Source organism: Lagenorhynchus albirostris, chromosome 12, assembly GCF_949774975.1.
Source record: "Lagenorhynchus albirostris chromosome 12, mLagAlb1.1, whole genome shotgun sequence".
In the NCBI taxonomy this organism is placed as follows: domain Eukaryota; kingdom Metazoa; phylum Chordata; class Mammalia; order Artiodactyla; family Delphinidae; genus Lagenorhynchus; species Lagenorhynchus albirostris.
Genome location: NC_083106.1, coordinates 56,737,435 through 56,760,188, shown reverse-complemented (window position 1 = coordinate 56,760,188; position 22,754 = coordinate 56,737,435). Strand labels below are relative to the sequence as shown.

Genomic DNA, 22,754 nt, shown 5'->3' with positions numbered 1-22,754 from the left:
TTAGAGAAGTCTTCTCTGACTAATCTATTTAAAGAAGCCTCCCATTCCCCTATTCTATTCCATTTCTTATTGGTTTCTTCCATACAATTTTCATAATTTGATATCACCTTATTTATTTAATCGTGCATATATTTTTAAATTTCTATTTTCTTCACTTAAGCTCTTTGAGATTTGGGATCAGTAAGGCTAACACACAGTGCTTGGTAAGTTGTAGACATTCAATAAATATATGTTAAATAAATGAATACTTTACAAATTCTCTTAAGAGCTACCTATTGATTTAAGTTAGAGGATTATTTAATGGATATTTTTGAGCGGGGAGAGAAAGAATTCCTGACTATGTAATACCAGGTAACCTTGCAACTGAAGGTGCTGATCACGAACTGGATGTTATCTGAGCTATCTAGCAGCACTCATCATTATTAGAAATAAAAGGAGCTGATGGAAGAATATCATGAAAGGTGATCCATGAACCCTCCATGTGTGTGCCTATTCCTGCCATACTATCCCGACTTCAACCTATGTACCTAGGCCCCATGGGGTATTTCTTATGTCAAATTGACTGAGGGGGAAAAAATTCCAAATTCCAAATGGCTTTGAACAAGATTGTGGCACCATAAGAAGTACACTGATGTGGTATTATGGTCCTTTCACGGATGACTCTAAGGAAAGGAGTAAAAGTTGAGTGTTATGTATTTCCTTGTCACTTTCCTACAAAGTAGAGATGATGCAAATTGATGATCCATCCTTTGCTCTGTAGTTACTGGATTAGCCAAATGGTCAGGAGCTTGGCAAGAGTGCTATTGGAAGACAGGTGGCAAGAAAGGCAGAAGTTTTAGGTAGATGAACTTTTAGAATGGTGCTAGAATAAACAGCTACCTATATCCCATGAAGATGTTTACCAAAAAGTTAACAGCAGTGTGGAAAATGCTGTTAACAGTCAAGTGGGCATCTGAGGGTACCCAGCAGCTTCCCTCCCAGGCCCCAGGTCTTTGTGCAATGGTTTCACGTACTAAGTGGCTCCACGGTGGAAGAGATGAAACTCTGCCTGGGCTAAGCATGGACTTCCTCTTCCTCAGGCCGACCCACTACTGCCACTGCTCAGTGCCCCATATGCCACCAACGCAGACAACCCTGGGCCCATTATAAGTACCTTCGCCATGGGAACAGACAGCTATCTGGTGGTAAGGGAATTATACTGGACCCTTTCTATCACAGAGGGGACATCTATTTGAGATGATGTCTAGAATGGACACTACAGATTTTGATTCTCCTATCCTGCCCATCATGTCCTGCCAGTGGCTTCAATGGTAGGATTACTGAATGCTTTATACATCTTTATGATATCCTGTATGATAATTTTTCTGACTGAAGAGTTCACATCATAGAGAAAGATTAAGACAATGGACGCCATGGGATCCACTGTTCCTATTATGTCTCTCATTACCCAGAAAGAGCAGGTTTTATAGATTAATGACTGAGTGGCAGCTGAGATACACTACTTTGGCAAGGTTGGGGTGTTATTTTGTAGGATAAGGTGTATGCTCTGAACTACGCAATCATTAAATGATACTACTTCTCTCACTGCCAGAACATACAGTTCCAGGAACCAAGTAGTCAGTGTCTTCGGCAAACATAGCTAATAAACCACTTGGAAATTTTTTGTTTCCTTTCCCTACACCTCTAGCTCTTCTAGTTTACAGACAATATCCAAGGGATGTAACAATTTACTTGGAAGCTGAAACAGCCACAGGGCCATTTGAGGCCCTTATGCTACAGGGTGAGCAAGGAAAATATGGTCCTGGTGTAGTTTAGGTGACAGACCCTGATGGAAAAACTGAGCTACTGCTATACAATAAGGGGAAGGAAAACTTTGAATGGACCTCAGAGAAATCTTCTCACATTTGGAAAATAAATCGAAGTTCTAAAAAACCCTATATACTAAGCATATATGAACATCCAATTTCCAGTGTCTCAGTAATGTGGGTTTTGGTAACTCCACTGGATAAAGAATCGTAATTAGCTTAGGGGCTGGTTGAAGAAGTGTACAGGTGATGAATAGCAGAGAAAATAAACCACAAATATCTTTCTAGCTCCCCAGTCAGTTGCAGAAACAAACACTGTGGTCTCTACCCTTGCTATCTCATATATGTACTAACATATTTTATTTATTTATTTATTTTTTTGGCTGCATTGGGTCTTCATTGCTTTGCGTGGGCTTTCTCTAGTTGTGGCGAGCGGAGGCTACTCTTTGTCGCGGTGCACGGACTTCTCATTGCGGTGGCTTCTCTTGTTGCGGAGCACGGGCTCTAGGCGCGCGGGCTTCAGTAGTTGTGGCACATGGGCTCAGTAGTTGTGGCTCACAGGCTCTAGAGCACAGGCTCAGTAGTTGTGGCGCATGGGCTTAGCTGCTCCGCAGCATGTGGGATCTTCCCGGACCCAGGCTCGAAACCGTGTCCTCTGCATTGGCAGGTGGATTCTTAACCACTGTGCCACCAGGGAAGCCCTGCACTAACATATTTTAACTAACAATATGTTACATATTTTAACTAATTTCATTTCTCTTTCCTCTCCCTATCCTCTACTGTTGAATATAGCATGTGTTAATTGTGGGCAACTTTATCATTTAGTCCATTGGCTAGAGAATATTGAGAGAGGATTGCCAAAGAACCAGAGGGTGACTGGATATAGTCAAGAGATCTAGGATTAATGGATTTAATGATGAAATTTTCAGTTGCCCCCCTTGGGGAGGGATGAGTGGATTTTGGTTATATGAGGGAGAATTGCATTGTTAGAAGAAATTTGTTTTTTTAAGTGTAGGTTTGGAGAGACTGTGTATCAATGAGTTTGGACAAATAATAGACTATAGTGAACCTTCACTGCTTGTACCTACACTGTTTATAGACAGCCAGTATCTGAAAATCCCTCAGTAGAGGCCAAAGTGAAGAAGATATTCCCTATTCCTGCTGCATGCTAGAGACTGAAGTTCAGGCATTCAGATGTTTCTGTCTTGAAACTGAAGCTTGAGAGAGTGAGGCAAAAGCCCAACAATAGTTTGAGGTTAATGGTGGAAGTGGTGGCTGTCCAACTGAGAATTCAAGAGACAGGGCAGCACATGCCCACAAACTTTTGAAATCAGTGCAAGAAGTCTTCATAATGGCAAATACGAAAGGGCATTACTTTTGGGGTTTTCTCATTCTGCAGTATGATTTCATATCAGTGATCCACTTGAAGAGGATCTGCTTCCTAATACTTTACTTTAGGTAAAGTAAAGAGACTTTACTGGGTTAAAAAGTTAGATGGACAACTCCTTTTGTCTTTGCTGAGAAACAAAATACAACACATATATTCTTCCTTGGTCACATTCTCTTTCTCCAGCCTCTTCAGATTTGCCCTGGCTTTCTTTACTCCCCCACTGAACCTCTCCCCTCCCACCTCCACATCTAGGGACACTTTCTGACTTCACACCATTCAGTTTCAGAATGACTTTGATGCAACCCTCTTCCACAAGCACCCTGCTTCACAGCTGCCAGGATAACTGCTCCCATGCTTACTCTGTCTCCTTGAATGATCAAGTTGTCAACACTAGAGTCCTAACCAGAGTACTCATGACCTACCACAGAACACCAACCTGACACTGTCCAAGAAGCAGCAATAGGAATCGTCATCAAGTGTCTAGCCCCGGATATTACAGAAAATAACTCTTACAAAATTAAAGTGCTAAAAAGTCCTCCTAATTTAATTATTTAGGGGATTCAACAACGCACGGAAACACCTGCTTTATAGGAGGTTTTCGTATAATCAGAATGAGTTTGCATAATAATTGGTTATAAACCCTCGGAAATTTTGATTTTAAAGGTGATTGCTTTTAGAGGCAGGAATAAAAACAAAGCCTGGGTTGTCTTATTCTTGAGATGGGCTTAGTGAAACAAAATGTGCAGAAGTGGCAATTTCTAACTGTCCTACCTTAGCAATGAAAGTCTGTGAAACAGCAGAAACCATGCACGTAAATTCTATGGTTTCTAATGAGCCTTGGTGATAGATTCTTGGGTTAAATAAAAACGAAACAAAACAAAACAGAGAGGTGGTTCCATATAATGGCTGTGCTGTCCAGAATTCCTTAGGTCTCATACCTTAAAATAAAAAAATAAAGAATAGTAGAGTTGTACTATAGTTGGGGAGAGCACATGAGGTTCACATTTGAGGTTCATGTGAGTCACATATGTGCTAAAGGCCCAGCTCTTACATATATAAGCAAACATCCCAAAATGGATTCAATAAGTAGGTAGCTTGCACCTTGACTTCTAAGAAAAGTCTCCATTAGGAACACTGTTAGGGATAAGACACAAGAAGAAAACAAAAACAAAAAACAAAACTAAGCCTAGATAGATGCTGCACATAAACTAAACTGTCAATATTCCATACAACTATTTTTCAGCATTTGCCTTCTAAGTCAAGATACTGTTTAGACAAAACAGGGTGATTATTTGGGCACAATAATTAAATAACACAGGACAAGGAACTTTTGACAAAATTATTTTGATTTTAAATGATCTTGAATTATACACCTTGTATATGCCTACAAGTCACAGTAAGGAACTAATGATGAAACTTAAAAGATAAAATGATAACTTTCACTCTACTTCACGGAGTCATGTGATACCTTTTATATGAAGCTAATTTTGGGGTCATCTGTGGTCCTATGCAAGAACGCTTTGAAATATTAACTATTATTAGTTAACTAATATTAGTTAATGTATGACCATAATATACACAGTACCATCCAACAGGGGTACTAACCCTAAATGAGTCGTGAGATGTGGAAGGGGAGAAATATGTGACTGTTGACACTGACACTAGTGGGCTAGGAGCAGCATGTTTACTGTTCTTCAGGCTGCGTGAGATGAGATAGGGGAGGTGTGCAGGGAGAAGGAGGACAATGCAACAGTTTTATTACCGATATCAACTATTTTTTCATCATAACTCCAACTAGGAGCATATTTTAAAAAACTGGAAAAGTATTAGAAAAGAAAAATCACTGTCTACAAATCTATGGAGGGGAGGAGGTATACCTACGTTTAGAAGTATTAGAAGGAATCACAAAGCCCATATAAACAGATTGTATCACATAAAATGCAAAAACTGCTATTCGAAGAAACAACTAAGATAAATGACATTCAGTGAACTACCAAAATTTACTAATAAAGTAGATGAAAGATTAATACATATATATAATCAATACATATACATGGAAAAAAGTGACATCATAAGGCATACCTCATTTTACTGTGTTTTGCAGATATTGTTTTTTTTACAAATTGAAGGTTTCTGGCAATTCTACGTTGAGCAAGTCTATGAACACCATTTTTTCAACAACATTTGCTCACTTCATGTCTCTGTGTCACGTTTTGGAAGTTCTCTCAATGTTTCAAACTTTTTCATCATTACTATATTTGCTACAATGAGCTGTGATCAGTGATCTTTGATGTCACTACTACGACTACTGAAGGCTCAGATGATGGTTAGTGCTTTTTAGCAATAAGGTCTTTTTACATTAAGGTATGTACATTCTTTTAAGACATAATGCTATTGCACTCTTAACTGACTATGGTATAGTGCAAATATAACTTTTGTTATGATCTAGGAAACCAAAAATTTCGTGTGATTTGCTTTATTGCAAGGTTTGCTTTATTGCAATGGTTTTGAACCCAATCTACAATATCTCCAAGGTAAACTTGTATAGTTTTAGGGGAGTGTGTGTGTGTGTGTGTGTGTGTGTGTGTGTGTGTGTGTGTGTGTGTGGTATTTTAATTTGGTAAGGCTCCCACACAAGTCTATAAGAAAAACTGCTGTACTGCAACAGATAAAAGCCCAAAGGAATGAACGGACAAAAAAGAAAAAAATTAAACAAATATATATTAAAAAAATGTTCAACCACAAAAAAATTAAGGCACACATAAACACTAAAGCAACAAGAGACATTTTATGTATAACAATAAATTACGACAAATGAGGATGTAGTGAAACTGTTACTCTCATATACTGCTGACAATTCATACATCAATAGTGATAACCACAATTACTATTGCCCTTTTGGAAAGTAATTATCAGTGTATATGAAAAGCTATAAGAATGTCCACATTATCCGACCCATTGATGTTAACCTTAGAACTTTATACTTAGAAAATAATTCTAACAAAGAAAAACTTACAATAATAAACATAATTATTACATAATTATTTAATTATAGGAGAAAAATACAATGGAATAGCCACATAATAGAATATTATTATATAGACATAAAAGAATTTAATGATGGTTATTACTTAAAGGATAACAACAGGTTTTTAATTTTCACATACTTATCAGTGTTTTCTAAATTTTCAAAAATGGTCATGTTATATAGTTTATAAAAAGTTAATTTTCCAAAATTGATTATAAGTTCCATGAGGGCAGTGAACACTCAAATATTAGAGAAATTTTAGCTGAATATTAAAATATGCATAGGTGATGATGTTAAAGGGAAAAATACAGGAATAAATATGATGTAAAAAAAATATTTAGTGGAAAAATACTGGAAGAAAATCCATGAAAATATTAATAGTTTTAAGGTGGCAATATTTATGCATTTTCTCTATCTTTTCCCCAAATTTCTGTAATGTTATATGAAACTTTTAATATAGATTAAAACTAAACATACTTATATGCGTAATTTCCATTATACTACAATACAAACTAATTCGACATGTAAAAGAAGTAGAAATAAAATATGCTGCTTACCTCTCTTTCATCCATATTCAACCACTGCTTTGGATCTTCTTCAGTAGCCAGAAAGGCTATCAATTCCAAAGCAGTAAGACGGGTTTGACGTCTTGATGAGACAAATATCAGAACAGGTTTGGCTGGAGAATGGCTTCTAATTGCTGTTGAAAAGTTGTGGAAAATACAATGGTAAGCCACTTATACCAGAATCCGAATTTCATCAGGACATCAAATGGACACATGAAAACTAATGGTGTAAATGATTTAATTGAATTCATGATTTGGTCATGAAGTATAGCATTATTTGAGCTACTACCTGGATCTGACAGCATATCGGAGAAATGATAGGAAAGGAAAGGTAGCTGCCTCTGCTCAGGGGAGTATTCTGCCTAGGACAGGGAAGACTGACCTATCTCGACTCCCGGTTCTGTTCTGAACTGCCAAGGAAGGAGACTTAAAAGCCGACTCTCCATTAATAGCTGTATATGGATACTAAATCTTAGGTGGGGTTTTCTATTTCTGAGTTGTGCTTCTGCTTGCCTGAGCAGTGATATTCCACAGTTAATCGGTCCTGGGGTCTGAAGAGAGAGTCAAGTCCTGGGGCGGGTGGTGAAGAAAAGCCACAAAAAATTCCTTTTATTTTTGTCCTGTTGCCAGTAGATAGAAAAATTTAGAGAGTTTGTATCAATAAATTAGTCAGAAGAATGTCTTCCTTCTGTTTTTTCTAAAAACATATGTGTAAGATTTCAAGAGGGAAGATAAGAGAATGCAGAAGAGAGCTCAAAAGAATACCATGCTTGAATCTATATCTGAGTGACGAAACATAGGGAGTAGACACACAGAAGATGAGTAATTTGAAAACTGGGTAATAAGACTGAAAATATTACTTAAAGAGCCACATAAATCATTTGACCTAATTGGAGTTGAGGTTTCTTTGCTATGCATAGGCTCCAAAATGCTGATAAGATGGCACAAGTAGAATTTATACTTAGGTGTACACAGGTCTCTTAAAACAGAGTTATTAAAAACTTTTATTTTATATAAAAAGTTCAACCTCCTTGTAATATCTTGTTTGAAATGTGAACTGCAGAATTTCTTTTTATGGGCTAAAAAACAAGGTTCATAAATGGAAATGTTGACAGGACTTTGACTATATTTATACCCTAAGAGTGAGAAATAAAGCTATCACAAAATCGTAAATCTAAACTGAAAGAAATATAGTGATCCTCTACAGGTATAATAAATAGTTTACAAGGACAGCTACTGTACTTATGCCATATCTAGAGAAGTGCAGGTATAGGTTATTTACTATTGATTTACATAACACAAAATGCTTCATTTCAATCACTGGTTTGCAATCAGCCATTCCTTAAATAAATATAAGCAATCTACAATACATACTATGAAAAATGAACACACAGTTTATCAGAATTTATAGAATACAAATGGTAATGCTTTGATAAATCATATTAGAGATACAACGTTTAAAATACACATATTAGTACAATATTGGTATCATTTGTACACATAACCATGAATGAATTTGCCTCTTTTTAAAACCTCAACATTTAATGGATTTTTGCTGCTGCAAGAACAGGTGTGGCTGAACAGCTCACAACAGATTTATTGTTCATTAGTGATTTTGTACAATGCTTCTGTGGAGGTGTAAATAATCTGAACTGCCAAGATTGGTCTCCAGTTCACAATCAATACTTTGCTTCTGTCATAAGGCTAATTACAGCAGCTAAAAAGTCACCTCACAACTGTCACCTCACAATCAACAGCGGTTCACGTTAGGGAATTTATTTTGGAGGTTATTTTTAATTGATATAATAAATATTCCTTATGCAGCCTAAACATGAAAACATGTTTTAGTAAGATAGGAGTGTTACTCTCAAATCTTTCTTGCTTGCCTAATTTGTTAGAAAGGGAAAAACAAAACAAAACATATAAACAGATGCATTGCCAAAAAAAGTACTGAAATTTTTAAGATGATTTCTGATAAAAATCAATATTATGTGAGTTTTTAAAACTTGTACCCTCTATTTATCATATACTCAAGCTACTACCATGGTACCGTAATAAATTATTTTTAAGACTAATTTGATTATTTTAAAAAGTTACATACATTTATTCTACTACAAAGACATTATCACTTATGAAATCTAATTGTCAATAGTTAATTCAAAATATATTTATACTCCTTAACAGTTAAGGTAAATGGTTTTAGATATTTGTAGAAGTTGGAGCAGTACCACCCTTTCAAAGAAACCTACATCATTTAGAATGCATTTAAAGGCTACCATACAAAATGGTTGGTATTTCATGCCAAGAATCTGAAGCTTACCCTGAAATGTAGGCTTATTCATACTAGCCATACGAGGACAGTAATGTTGACCTGGGAAACCTTGAATGTGAACTTCCAGTGGAACTGGACGCACTGATGGTCGGAAGTTGAACAAGCCCATCTAGAGTAAAAATGAGAGAGAAACCTTTCCAGTTTTTATACTTTAGTTTATAGTGTTATAGCACCTCCTTAATATAGCCTTGAGCCATACTATTAAATGCCTACTTTATCAGTCTTCCACATACCTGACGAATGTTGAGCCAATCAGCAAGGTCTCTGGCATTAGCCAATGCGGTAGACAGTCCAACTATTCTAACAGGCTTTTCTGTGTGAGATGAGATGAAATTCGTTCGAGATACAATGACTTCTAGAACAGGGCCTCTTTCCTCCCCTAAGAAATAGGAATAATGTATGTTAATCATTTAACACAAGTTCTGATGCTGGCTGCTGCAAGTATGAAGAGTCGAAGTTTGTAAACTGGACTCAGATATAGTGGCACCCACCTAGCAGATGGATCTCATCTATGATGAGAATAGTGACTTGCTTTACATAGTTCCTATTCTGCCAGCTTCTGCTGATTCCATCCCACTTCTCTGGTGTGGTGACGATAACGTCAGCCTTGGAAATGGATTTCATATCAGGAGTTACATCCCCTGTTAGTTCAATAACTCTGGAGAAGAATAAAAATGATCCCTTTAATTTTTCAGGTAACACATGGGCTTGGAAAAGCAAAAATATGTCTTTCAAAATAAAATTTTATTATGCTTAAAACTACTTTATTTCCCTTTGATTTCTGAAATTTTCTGACTTGAGTCCGAAACAGATGTTTCTTAATAATTCTAAGATGATTTCCTTCCATAAAATGAAGAATGTATAAAAGCAATCATTGAAATCTAACTTTTATGCAGACATGCAAGAGTATCAACCTTTGCTTTGATTATGTTTACAAAGTCTCTGCCCTATGTGATTTTATAGAGTTGAACTCATACCTCCTCCGTATGTTGGAATAAACACCTTTCTAATGAGGGAAAGTGTTATTAACTTATTAAGACAAAAGGAGACATTCATTAAGAATATGATTATGTCTATCAAACATTTAGAGAAGAGCTAACACCTATCCTTCTCAAACTCTTCCAAAATATAGCAGAGGGAGGAACACTCCCAAACTCATTCTACAAGGCCACCATCACCCTGATACCAAAACCAGACAACGATGTCAAAAAAAGGAAACTACAGGCCAATATCACTGATGAACATAGATGCAAAAATCCTCAACAAAATACTAGCAAACAGAATCCAACGGCACATTAAAAGGATCATACACCATGATCAAGTGGGGTTTATCCCAGGAATGCAAGGATTCTTCAATATACGCAAATCAATCAATGTGAAACACTATTTTAACAAGTTGAAGGAGAAAAACCATATGATCATCTCAATAGATGCAGAGAAAGCTTTCAACAAAATTCAACACTCATGATAAAAACCTTCCAGAAAGTAGGCATAGAGGGAACTTACCTCAAAATGATAAAGGCCATATATGACAAACCCACAGACAACATCATTCTCCATGGTGAAAAACTGAAACCATTTCGTCTAAGATCAGGAACAAGACAAGGTTTGTCCACTCTCACCAATATTATTCAAAATAGTTTTGGAAGTTTTAGCCACAGCAATCAGAGAAGAAAAAGAAATAAAAGGAATCCAAATCGGAAAAGAAGTAAAGCTGTCACTGTTTGCAGATGACATGATACTATACATACAGAACCCTAAAGATGCTACCAGAAAACTACTAGAGCTAATCAATGAATTTGGTAAAGTTGCAGGATACAAAATTAATGCACAGAAATCTCTTGCATTCCTATACACTAATGGTGAAAAATCTGAAAGTGAAATTTAGAAAACACTCCCATTTACCACTGCAACCAAAAGAATAAAATATCTAGGAATAAACCTACCTAAGGAGACAAAAGACCTGTATGCAGAAAACTGTAAGACACTGATGAAAGAAATTAAAGATGATAGAAACAGATGGAGAGATATACCATGGTCTTGGATTGGAAGAATCAACATTGTGAAAATGCCTATCCTACCCAAAGCAATCTACAGATTCAATGCAATCCCTATCAAACTATCAATGGCATTTTTCACAGAACTAGAACAAAAAATTACACAATTTGTTTGGAAACACAAAAGACCCCAAAAAGCCAAAGCAATCTTGAGGAAGAAAAATGGAGCTGGAGGAATCAGGCTCCCTGACTTCAGACTATACTACAAAGCTACAGTAATCAAGACAGTATGGTACTGGCACACAAACAGAAATATAGATCAATGGAACAGGATAGAAAGCCCAGAGATAAACCCACACACATATGGTCACCTAACCTTTGATAATGAAGGCAAGAATATACAATGGAGAAAAGACAGCCTCTTCAGTAAGTGGTGCTGGGAAAACTGGACAGCTACATGTAAAAGAATGAAATTAGAACACTCCCTAACACCATATACAAAAATAAACTCAAAATGGATTAAAGACCTAAATGTAAGGCCAGACACTATTAAACTCTTAGAGGAAAACAGATGCAGAACACTCTATGACATAAATCACAGCAAGATCCTTTTGGACCCATCTCCTAGAGAAATGGAAATAAAAGCAAAAATAAACAAATGGGACCTAATGAAACTTCAAAGCTTTTGTACAGCAAATGAAACCATAAACAGGATGAAAAGACAAGCCTCAGAATGGGAGAAAATATTTGCAAATGAAGCAACTGACAAAGGATTAATCTCCAAAATTTACAAGCAGCTCATGCAGCTAAATATCTAAAAAACAAACAACCCAATCCAAAAATGGGCAGAAGACCTAAACAAACATTTCTCCAAGGAAGATAAACAGATTGCCAACAAACACATGAAGGAATGCTCAACATCATTAATCATTAGAGAAATGCAAATCAAAACTACAATAAGATATCATCTCACACCGGTCAGAATGGCCATCATCAAAAAATCTACAAACAATAAATGCTGGAGAGGGTGTGGAGAAAAGGGAACCCTCTTGCACTGTTGGTGGGAATGTAAATTGATACAGCCACTATGGAGAACAGTATGGAGGTTCCTTAAAAAACTAAAAATAGAGCTACCATACAACCCAGCAATCCCACTACTGGGCATATATCCTGAGAAAACCATAATTCAAAAAGAGTCATGTACCACAATGTTCATTGCAGCTCTATTTACAATAGCCTGGACATGGAAGCAACCTAAGTGTCCATCCATAGATGAATGGATAAAGAAGATGTGGCACATACATACAATGGAATATTACTCAGCCATAAAAAGAAACGAAATTGAGTTATTTGTAGTGAGGTGGACGGACCTAGAGTTTGTCATACAGAGTAAAGTAAGTCAGAAAGTAAAAAAGAAATACCGTATGCTAACACATATACATATGGAATCTAAAAACAAAAAAAAAAGGTCATGAGGAACCTAGGGGCAAGATGGGAATAAAGTCGCAGACCTACTAGAGAATGGACTTGAGGATATGGGGAGGGGGAAGGGTAAGCTGGGACAAAGTAAGAGAGTGGCATGGACATATATACACTACCAAATGTAAAATAGTTAGTGGGAAGCAGCCGTATAGCACAGGGGAGATCAGCTAGTTGCTTTGTGACCACCTAGAGGGGCGGGATAGGGAGGGTGGGAGGGAGGGAGACGCAAGAGGGAGGAGATATGGGGATATATGTATACGTATAACTGATTCACTTTGTTATAAAGCAGAAAGCAACACACCACTGTAAAGCAATTATACTCCAATAAAGATGTTTTAAAAAAAAAACCAAGAATATGATTATGTGTGAGCTTCATTTCTTTTCTTACCTTGAAATTTTGTAGATATTATAGGCAAATTCAAACATATTAGGACAGAAAAAAGATAACCTGGGGCAAATATGTGCCACCCCATTCTGAGAGGATATCAGATTTAGAGTGAGAAAGATGGAAATCTGAAGACTAACTCCAAATTTTAGGAAATCATTAAGTCATTTTTATATGTGTTTTGATTCGAAAAACAGAAAAAGGTCAAGATTAGTTCCTCCAAGTATAGCATTCCCAAAACTTTTACTTAGTTTTATTCATTTTTTTTACATTCTAGGTAATACATTCACATGGTTCAAAAAATATATAGTAAATAGTCTCTGTAACATGGATATTCTCCAGTCACCCAGTTCTCATTCTAAAAGAACCACATATTTATATTCTTTACCATTTTTTAAAAACAAAAGAGGGGTACTTAACTTAAAAACATTTTTTTAACTATCTCTGAAGATCATTTCTTCAGTATATAGAGTTCATTTTTTAATAGAGTAATACAATATTTTTGCATTGTGTGAATATGCCATAATTTATTTAGTGATGCTCTATTTGTCACTCAGGTTAGAATGCAATCTTGCTATTAAAAACAGTACGATAATAAATAACCTTGTCAACAGTACAATTTTTTTAAGTCATGTTCTTCAATGATTTTTAAATTTTTGGTAAATTATTTATATGCAAAATGCCTTCTAAGTGGTTTTTGGAAGTTACCCTGAAAGACATGAAAGAAAAATAAAGAGATGTATCTTATTTTGCTTTTGCTTTTGAGTCTAGACATTTTGAGAAAATTATCTTGCCAAATAAAAGTGAAAAATGAAAGCCCTTAATTTACTTGCAATCTTAAAACAAATGAGAATATTGATAATATTTTAACTACCATACCTTTAAATAAAAAGACTATGAAAATCACTGTAAAAGCATTCAACAGTTTTATGCAAATCTTTTACTGGTTGATCCTTCTAGATTATTCAACACATATCATCTGAAAAAGTAAGAACTTACTTTTTACCAAGTTTTTCTTCTATTCTAACTTTCCAATCATCCATTCTTTCACGTACTAGGGCTTTTAAGGGTGCAATATATACTGCCTAAAATGGGGGTGCAAAAAGATCTCATGAAAATAGTGACATCATTTTCAAATAAAGTTAAACTCGATAAAATTTATCAAAATATAACTGTCGTTTAAAAAATGTATCTTTTAATGATGAAAGACTTAAAATTTTAAATTAACAGAAAAAAGTCATTAACTTAAACAACACTTATCCAGAGTAAGATATGAATATAGCACATCATAAAAATACTGACATAGAACATTTTAAGTATTTTTTTAAAAGCACCATTTGTATTATTTTTAGGTAGTTTATAATGAAATTATCTTTTAACATAATGTGAAAAATTTAAAAAAACTATGAGATAATACATTACCTAGAGAAAATTAAGGTTCTACTGAAAATAGAAGTTTTTATGATCAAGAGCTACCTGAGTTATAATTCTTTCATGAAAAAAGTTACTAATTTTGAAATTCTAAAGATAAATAATCTGGTTGTTTAAATTTTAATGCATATTTTATGGAAGACACCAATGCCAGTCATACATTTTAGGTGTTCTACCTTTTAAAAAACAAAAATAAACAACCCCCCCTCCCGATCTTTAATAATCCAAACTTACATACAGATTATTCTCTGAAAAAAAATTCTTTCCTTTATAAAATGTTTCAAACTTAGAACAGAGCTCTACTGTTGTGTTAGTGTGCCTCCTAATGAATCACTCACCACATAATAAACTGAGGAGTAGGAAAATGTAAAGCTAAGTAGGGAAGAACAGCTACTAACTGGAAATCACTGAAAAAGGAAGTTAAAACATTTCTTGGAAATGTTAGCTTTCTTGGAAAATAATGTTTCTAAAGTGAGAGTATGTCATATTTCAAGAAAGCTTAAAATCAACGCTTACTTGACTTGCCACATTATTTTACATTAATGATATCATGGCCATTTGGAGAAATGGAGAATAAAAGCTGCCTCTGTATTTCCTTGTGTAATCAAGCTGTATATGTTAAAGTATTAGCATTTCCTTCATAGCCAAAGGATTTGATTATGATTGATTATGAATCATTATATTTCTTAAAAATATGGCTATGAATTAGGTATCTTACAATGAGGAAAGAACATGTGAGCACCGATATTTACATTAGAAATCTAACTAAAGGACTCCAAAGTTTAATATAAATTTTCTTGTGGCCAGTTATTCTAATACTGATCTGGGCTCCCCTGGAAAATTCACCAAGAGTGACATATCTATTCATCGAGTCCAGCCAGTATGGTTAGAACTGGCTAGTTTACAGATTATAAACTATGCTTTCTAATTGAATGTAAGCATGAGTGTTTCCAACTGACCTTTGAAGTAGGGTACCTGTTGAAGACTCTGAAAATGGCTAATTCAGCTGCAACAGTCTTTCCTGATCCAGTGGGCGCTCCAAGTAGGACATTACAGTCTGTGTGATACAGCGTATGAAATATTTGTGTCTGCACAGGGTTAAAGTGGCTAAAATTGTATAGTGCTTCATATGCTTCACATCCCAAAGCTGTGACTGGTAAAGGCTGAAGATCCAGTAATTCTGAAAAGATTCAACAGGTACATACAATAACTGGAAAATATGCACAATATTGAATACTGTCTCTTAGAAATAAATTATAATAATCCTCAATTCTTTAGAGGGAAAAAAGGATTAATAAATTCTTACATACTAGTTATCAATCTGTTTTTCCATTATGACATTTATAATATTGACATGTTGGAAACTTTTCTGGGGTAGCTACCTCTAAGACAGTGCTAATGACACATCTTTCTCTTCCAATCAGGAAAGTGATTTGAATGACAGGTAAATGAAAATATGCATGTTTTAGAAGAAAACTAAATCTATACCAATCTGTAGAAGAAGGAAAACCATTTGCAAACTTCAGTAGTAGAATGGTTACTAATAACAAGTTACTGTTCATCTGTTAGACAATTGACAAAACAGAATGGTCACGTGAACTGCTGTTTTAGCCACCGCAAACTAATATGAACTTAAAATAATTCCAAGAAGAAACTTGGGTGGGAGTTTTAAATCATAGCCTGACTGGGTAAATAAGAACTGTGCTGGGAAAACACTGAAAGAAACTAGATTTAATTGTAAATCATTATGTAGACTAGAGGTCTAGGAGATTAGAAAATAAAAAATGATTTCGAGAAATAAACATACCCAGATACCCTTGAACTTGATAGTCATTTCATTTTCATATAATCCAGAAAGGTATCAGTTGGCTACTCTCAGGATTACTTCCTGGAAGATGACTCTACTCATTTGAAGTTTGAGTAAGAAGGGAAAAGAAATCAGTAAGGGGACATGGTGGTTTGTATCTTGAGTTAGATCTTCATTGTACAGTTTCAGATGGGAAAGTATGCAGAATTCTCTCCTCAGAAAAGGTATTTAAAAGTAAAAAAGCTAATTTTAAAAATATTATCATTGCTCCATTGCTCTACTCTATTACACAGGTAATTGAGAACTGAATGTTTTTCATACCAGATTACGATATCCTATATTTTTTGTAGCACTGAAAATCAAGAAGGGAGGAAGTCTTAACTTGCAATGCTAATCAAAGCATAGACATATTCTTAATAAAGACTAAAAAAATAAATATTTTGGCATTTATTGACAATGCTAAATTAAGATGCTTTACTTCTGTGAAAGATGAAGATATTTTCCTGACTGATTTGAGCTCAGTGAGATGGCTATATGTATACTTGGAGCCAAACAGAACTAGCCATCATTGAGGTTATATCATGCATTTTTTAAAAAATTTAATTAATTAATTTATTTATGGCTGCGTTGGGTTTTCATTGCTGTGCGTGGGCTTTCTCTAGTTGCGGCAAGCAGGGGTTACTCTTCATTGCGGTGCGCGGTCTTCTCACTGCAGTGGCTTCCCTTGTTGTGGAGCACGGGCTCTAGGCACGCAGACTTCAGTAGTTGTGGCATGCGGGCTCAGTAGTTGTGGTTCGCAGGCTCTAGAGTGCAGCCTCAGTAGTTGTGGTGCATGGGCTTAGTTGCTACGCGGCATGTGGGATCTTCCTGGACCAAGGCTCGAACCCGTGTCCCCTGCATTGGCAGGCGGATTTTCAACCACTGTGCCACCAGGGAAGTCCCACATCATGCATTTTTAATATCAATTGGTATGTCATGGTGGTACATTTATTTCTTTTAAAAATGTAGTCAGAAAATCAGCCAATTATATAAATAAGGTGACGTGCTTGGCCACTCAACAAAGAAGTGATTAAATGAGCATTAAAATATAATGTTAACACATGTTAAAATCAGGTACTGCAGCCAGAGAGACCCAGTAGTGATGTTGGTAGCATACGTTTTAAATGAAAGCACCAAACATTTTTATGTATTTTATTTTGAGATTCCAGATATCACAAAGCATATTTGATAAAAGAAAACCAGAAAGGTCCTCTTCAATGAGTAGATCAGTAGATACTGCAATCACATTATTTTTTTAGGTTGACAATTTTTTAGTTTTGCTCTGTCAAGATATCAAAGTGGTATTAAGCTGTATTTTAAAGTATCTCTCTTTAAGATATGCTAAGATAATGAACAAAGTACAAAAATGACAAAGATTAAAGTCACATTAATGCCTACTTTACTTCCCCAAAAGATTGTCAAATAATGTGCTCACTGAAAGCAGTAAAAACTACTATTTTTATTTTGAAAAAACAAAGAGTTTGTCTTCGGAAGACTTATATGGAAAAGAGAAATTGACTTTCATTTTGCTATAAATTAAGGGTCTCTCGAAATCTTTACTCATCCATTATGAATTCTCAATGAGAAGAAATAAACTTAATATACTAATTAGTTAATAGATTAGCCTCAAGATATTTCTGAAATAGAATATTTTATAGGCCACTTAAAAGTATCATTATAAATATTTATTCATGAAAATTTGCTTCTTTAACAAGTCAAAATAGAAAGGCACTCAATCATGTTATAAAAATTTTAAATGGATTTTTGTCAACTATCAAACACTGAAAACAATGAAAAACACTGTTAAATGATACTGCAGATCACTGCATACCCTTTTATAATGTTAGTGTGGAAGAAAAGAACCAATATAAAGAGTATATGTTGTTTGTAAGACACAAACTGACTCGAAGTATACGTGAATCCATTCTGTAGTAATACCATAACCTGACTCCTTAGTATTAGCACTTTTTGGTGTAGAAGCACACTATATGGAGGAAAAAACCCTACAATTCACTTTAATTAAATTAACATACTAAAAGTAAGTTTAACAGTAATAAATGCAAGGAAAAAAGGATATCTCAAAAGTTTCACAGAGAGCACAGATAAAATGACAACACTTGCAATGAAAAAGGAAGGAGATGTAGAGAAATTATAATGTAAAAATAGAGATCAAGGCATAGTAATACAGAATCAGTGAGTCTCATGCTTGTTAGATTATAAAAATTGAACTAGTCTTAATGTTTTAGGATCTCAAATAAAAGAAAAATTAAGGCCTGCCATTTGATCTGATTTTGAAAAGTCTCTTTTCAAACTGTATTGACAAATAGGTTGGATTTTTATTCAGATTCAGGCAACTTTAAAGCATAGACACTTTTCAACATGAGCTAAAACAACAGTTTTGGAAAAATCAATGATTCAAGTTACTATTCCATATGTTACCTGTATGGGGAGGATGTCTCTCTGGTAGAATCAGATGTTGAAAGTTAATAATACATACAGCCTCAGCTCCTAACCATCGATCAGACACTGCTCGGATGTAATATTGAGAAGGCAAAGGCTCAAAAATAGGGATTGTAAACACCAGCAGTTGAGCTTCTTTACTAATAACCTAATGTGAAATAAAGTCTAAAATGAATATGGCTATTCTAGTAGCATAAAGGCTTTATTAGTCTCTTGTAAAAACAATCGTATCTATAGCAGTATGTACTAAAGATAAAAAAAAATCTTAGATTTCTAAATAGCTGAGATATTCAGATACTTCAGAAACTTGTAGGTGGTTCCCTTCTGAGGATACGTGATATTACAGAAGGAAAAACATACACTCAGTTTATATTATTTACATATGCATATCATCATGTATTAACAGGTTATCAACTTGACTCATTATCAGAATTTTCCAAAATTCATTCATTCAAGTACTTTACTTCATTAATTTTTACCAAATTATTTACTCAATAGTTTTCTTTAAATTCTTTGACTACCATAAGTGGAATAACAGAACACTTGACATAAATAGAAGATAATCATGAACACAAATGCAATGAAAATAAAATATGGCTATAAAATTCTATGGGCGTCCACTCAAGCCTAAAGCTAGCTTGCTTTCTCTTTGATAAAAAGAGAAATTAGGAATGAAGCATCACAGTTAAAGACAGCTTTCATCAAATTGAAATTTATAGAGAATTTAAAAAACAATACCTTTTATACAATGTGATTCAATATTCTTTAGTACTGTGCTTACGTAACACCTAAAGTTATTAATTTTTATTTATTTAATTTTTAAAAATATTATTTATCCCACCCACCCCTCTGGAAGACATGCCTTAAACCATTAGAAAGATTATAATTAAATTTCTCAAATGAAAATCACTTTGAATATATGAATACTATAACATTTAATTACTATTTTCTTTTAAAACCAAACAGAAACATAAAAAATAATACATAAAGCTTTAATTGCACTATGAAATTATAGAGAAATAAGTAACAATAGAAATTATTTAGTTTACATTTTCTTCCTAATGACAGCAACATAATAAGGATAGAGCCATATATACATATTTACCTGTTTTTTTAGAACTAGGAAATTCTCTGAATGATAAATATGATCATTTGTAGGATCTTCTACCCAAATCCACCAGGGTTCTCCTACTGTCCCATGGACCTGGAAGAAAAATACTATCCTAATACTATATACTGTAAATCGAGTAAGGGATACTGTTGTTTGTATTCTCAGCACCCATTCCTCTCTCTCTTTTTAACAGATTTATTGATATGCAATTTACATAACAAAGTTTACTCATTTAAAGTATACAGTTCAATAGTTTTAATACATTTACAAAGTTTTGTGACCATCTTCGTAATCTAATTTTAGGACATTTTTATCATCCCCCAAAGAAACCTTGTACCCTACCTATCTATCCCCCATCCTCCCAACCTCCAACCCTGGACAACCACAATCTACTTTCTTTCTCTATAGATTTGCCTTTTTGGAACACTTCATATAAATGGAATCATATATATGAAATGATTTTGAGACTGGCTTCTTTCACTTACCATAATGTTTTTGTTCATGTCATAGCATGCATCAGTCCTTCATTCCTTCTTATTAACAAATAATATTCCATTGGATAGATATACTGTATTTTGTATACTCATTGCTCTTTCTTTTTTTATTCCTAATAAAGCCTAGTCTTGTTTAGTACTCACACCTCTCTCATGTAATTCAGAAGGTAACCCCACCTCCCAGGATAATTTTGGTTAGCATACACTAATCAGCTTATGGTATCCCCCTTACAACAGGTTGTGGTGAGGGGTAGGCATGTGCCCAATACTGGCCCAGTTAGGCTGAAGAAAAGGTGTTCTGGCCCATGCTCTGGGCTGCTGCAGGTGGGGTATTTTTCCCTCTCTCTGTTAAATGTGAACAAGGAAGCATGAAAACATTTGGGAAGTAGCCAACAATATCAGCAGAGCAAAAAGATGGAAAGATTCTGGGTCCGGAAGAGTATCATTAAACAGAAGACTCAATCATCTTCAGGGCCTATTCTACCTGTGGACCTATCATATTATGTAAGATGATATATCTTCTTCTGCTTAAGTCAGTTTGAGACAAGTCATATTTGCTATTCTTGCAGCCAACAGCATTCTAACTGATAGAAGCAACCATGAACAATTAAGTACTCCATTCTAACAATGAATTAAACCAAATTGTGGGAGACTTATTATGGATCCTTTTTATTTTATTTTATTTTTGGCCACACTGGGTGGCTCGTGGGATCTTAGTTCCCTGACCAGGGGTTAAACCTGGGCACCCAACAGTGGAAGCGCGGAGCCCTAACCACTGGACCACCAGGGAATTCCTATTATGGATCTTGATACAAGAAAACAGGATGAAAAAACATAAAACTTTTATGCATTTGAAAATATAAAAACTTGAAATGAGTTTATGGCTACTTGTAATTTTATACTTTATGTAAAATTCTATATTTATAAAGATATTAAATAAAATTTTATATCATCTTGTCCTCACAGAAATTCTAGGAGAAAGATAATTATTATTATTATTATACATGTTTACAGATGAGGAAACTGAAGGAATGAATGGTTAGGACACTTTAAGGACACTTTAAGATCAGTGGTAGATTTGGGTTAGGACTATGGTTGTGTAACATCACAGAATAAAATGCATTCACTTTAAAGATGTACTAATGTCAGGTAATGCAGAAGATATTTACTTACACTTAACTAGAACCTTACAATTACCATGTAAAGTAAGCATTGCTATACTACATTTACTGATTTACTTGTCTTCCCCCACTGGCTTCTTGAATGAAAGGACTGACACGTACTTGCCTGTATGTACAATCTCTTTTTTACTGTACTCTTTGCTCAGTAACTGGTGCAAAGACAGACCTTAAGAATTACTGACTGAATAAGAAGAGGATCCAGAGTATATAGTAACAGCTAAGGTCTGGAAGAAAGAACAGAAGTAGGGGTAAAAACAGAAACAGAAAAGTGATGGGAGCCAAAGAAGGACATTTTCAAGGACAATGTATAGGACTGAATGTTCAGAGAAGTAAAGAAAATAATAACTAAGGAAAAGTCATTTATTATGGCAATCAGTCAGTCTTTGGTGATCACTGAAGAAGTAGTCTCAGCAGGAAACAGGTGACCAGGAGGAAAATGCAGATTACTCTTTCTACAAGTCTAATGGTAAAGAAGAGAATGATAGTTCGAGAAACCTCAGGATTTTAAAAGGGCCCTTTTAGCATGAAGAATCTTGAATTTTGAGTAGGTTAAAATGACAGTGTAAGAAGAGCTGGAAAAAATGAAGATCACATAGAGAAAAATGAAAGAAGATAGAATTAAGCAAAGTCCCTATGGAGCTGAATCCACTAAACCATTATACAATGTGAAAATTTAGGTTTCCTAAAATGTTCTGAAGGGGTCTCACTGGTTGACATATTATTAATATATTATACCACATGCTTATCTGGAGGATGAGAGTAAATAATACTATTGATACAATGTTTTAAATGATTCTTCGATATATGTTCTTTTTAAAGGTTTTTCTATATGCTTTGAGGACAGACGTAAGGAGGTGTAGTTGAACCTGCAGTACAGACATTTTTCCTTAATGCAGATTTAGGTGTTTTCCATTTCTACCTGATCATTCCAAGTGAAATCAGGACAGACGCTGAGCGTCACTCGGAGGACAGTCCGTGTGATGGGCTGAATGGACGCTTCCATTGTAACAGACGGAATCTGATGAACACACTGTTTGACCTTGAGCCCAATATTCACATGATGCAGAATGTGACCTGCAGGGAAAATGTCACTTAGAAGAAATGTGTCCAGACAGAAAAAAAGCAATATAATCTGACTTGTAAATGGGATTTCAGAGAAGGTGCTTTTATTGCTTGTTTTATGATTTGCTATGTAGAATAGCTGACATTCTTGACCTGGCATGTTTGAATATTTTGTAATAGTTAA

General features: G+C 34.9%; 1 protein-coding gene across 1 annotated transcript in view; it reads right to left on the bottom strand.

Annotated features, from left to right (window-relative positions):
• The window catches only part of ASCC3 (activating signal cointegrator 1 complex subunit 3), a 334,378-nt gene that overhangs the window by 100,363 nt on the left and 211,261 nt on the right, over positions 1-22,754 (bottom strand). The window contains exons 24-32 of the mRNA XM_060167768.1: positions 22,428-22,582; positions 19,828-19,926; positions 18,702-18,870; positions 15,376-15,596; positions 13,985-14,070; positions 9,613-9,779; positions 9,355-9,500; positions 9,110-9,230; positions 6,781-6,923 (exon numbers count right to left, since the gene is read on the bottom strand). Coding sequence (XP_060023751.1) covers positions 6,781-6,923; positions 9,110-9,230; positions 9,355-9,500; positions 9,613-9,779; positions 13,985-14,070; positions 15,376-15,596; positions 18,702-18,870; positions 19,828-19,926; positions 22,428-22,582 — 1,307 coding nt within the window. The remainder of the gene's footprint in view (positions 1-6,780; positions 6,924-9,109; positions 9,231-9,354; positions 9,501-9,612; positions 9,780-13,984; positions 14,071-15,375; positions 15,597-18,701; positions 18,871-19,827; positions 19,927-22,427; positions 22,583-22,754) is intronic.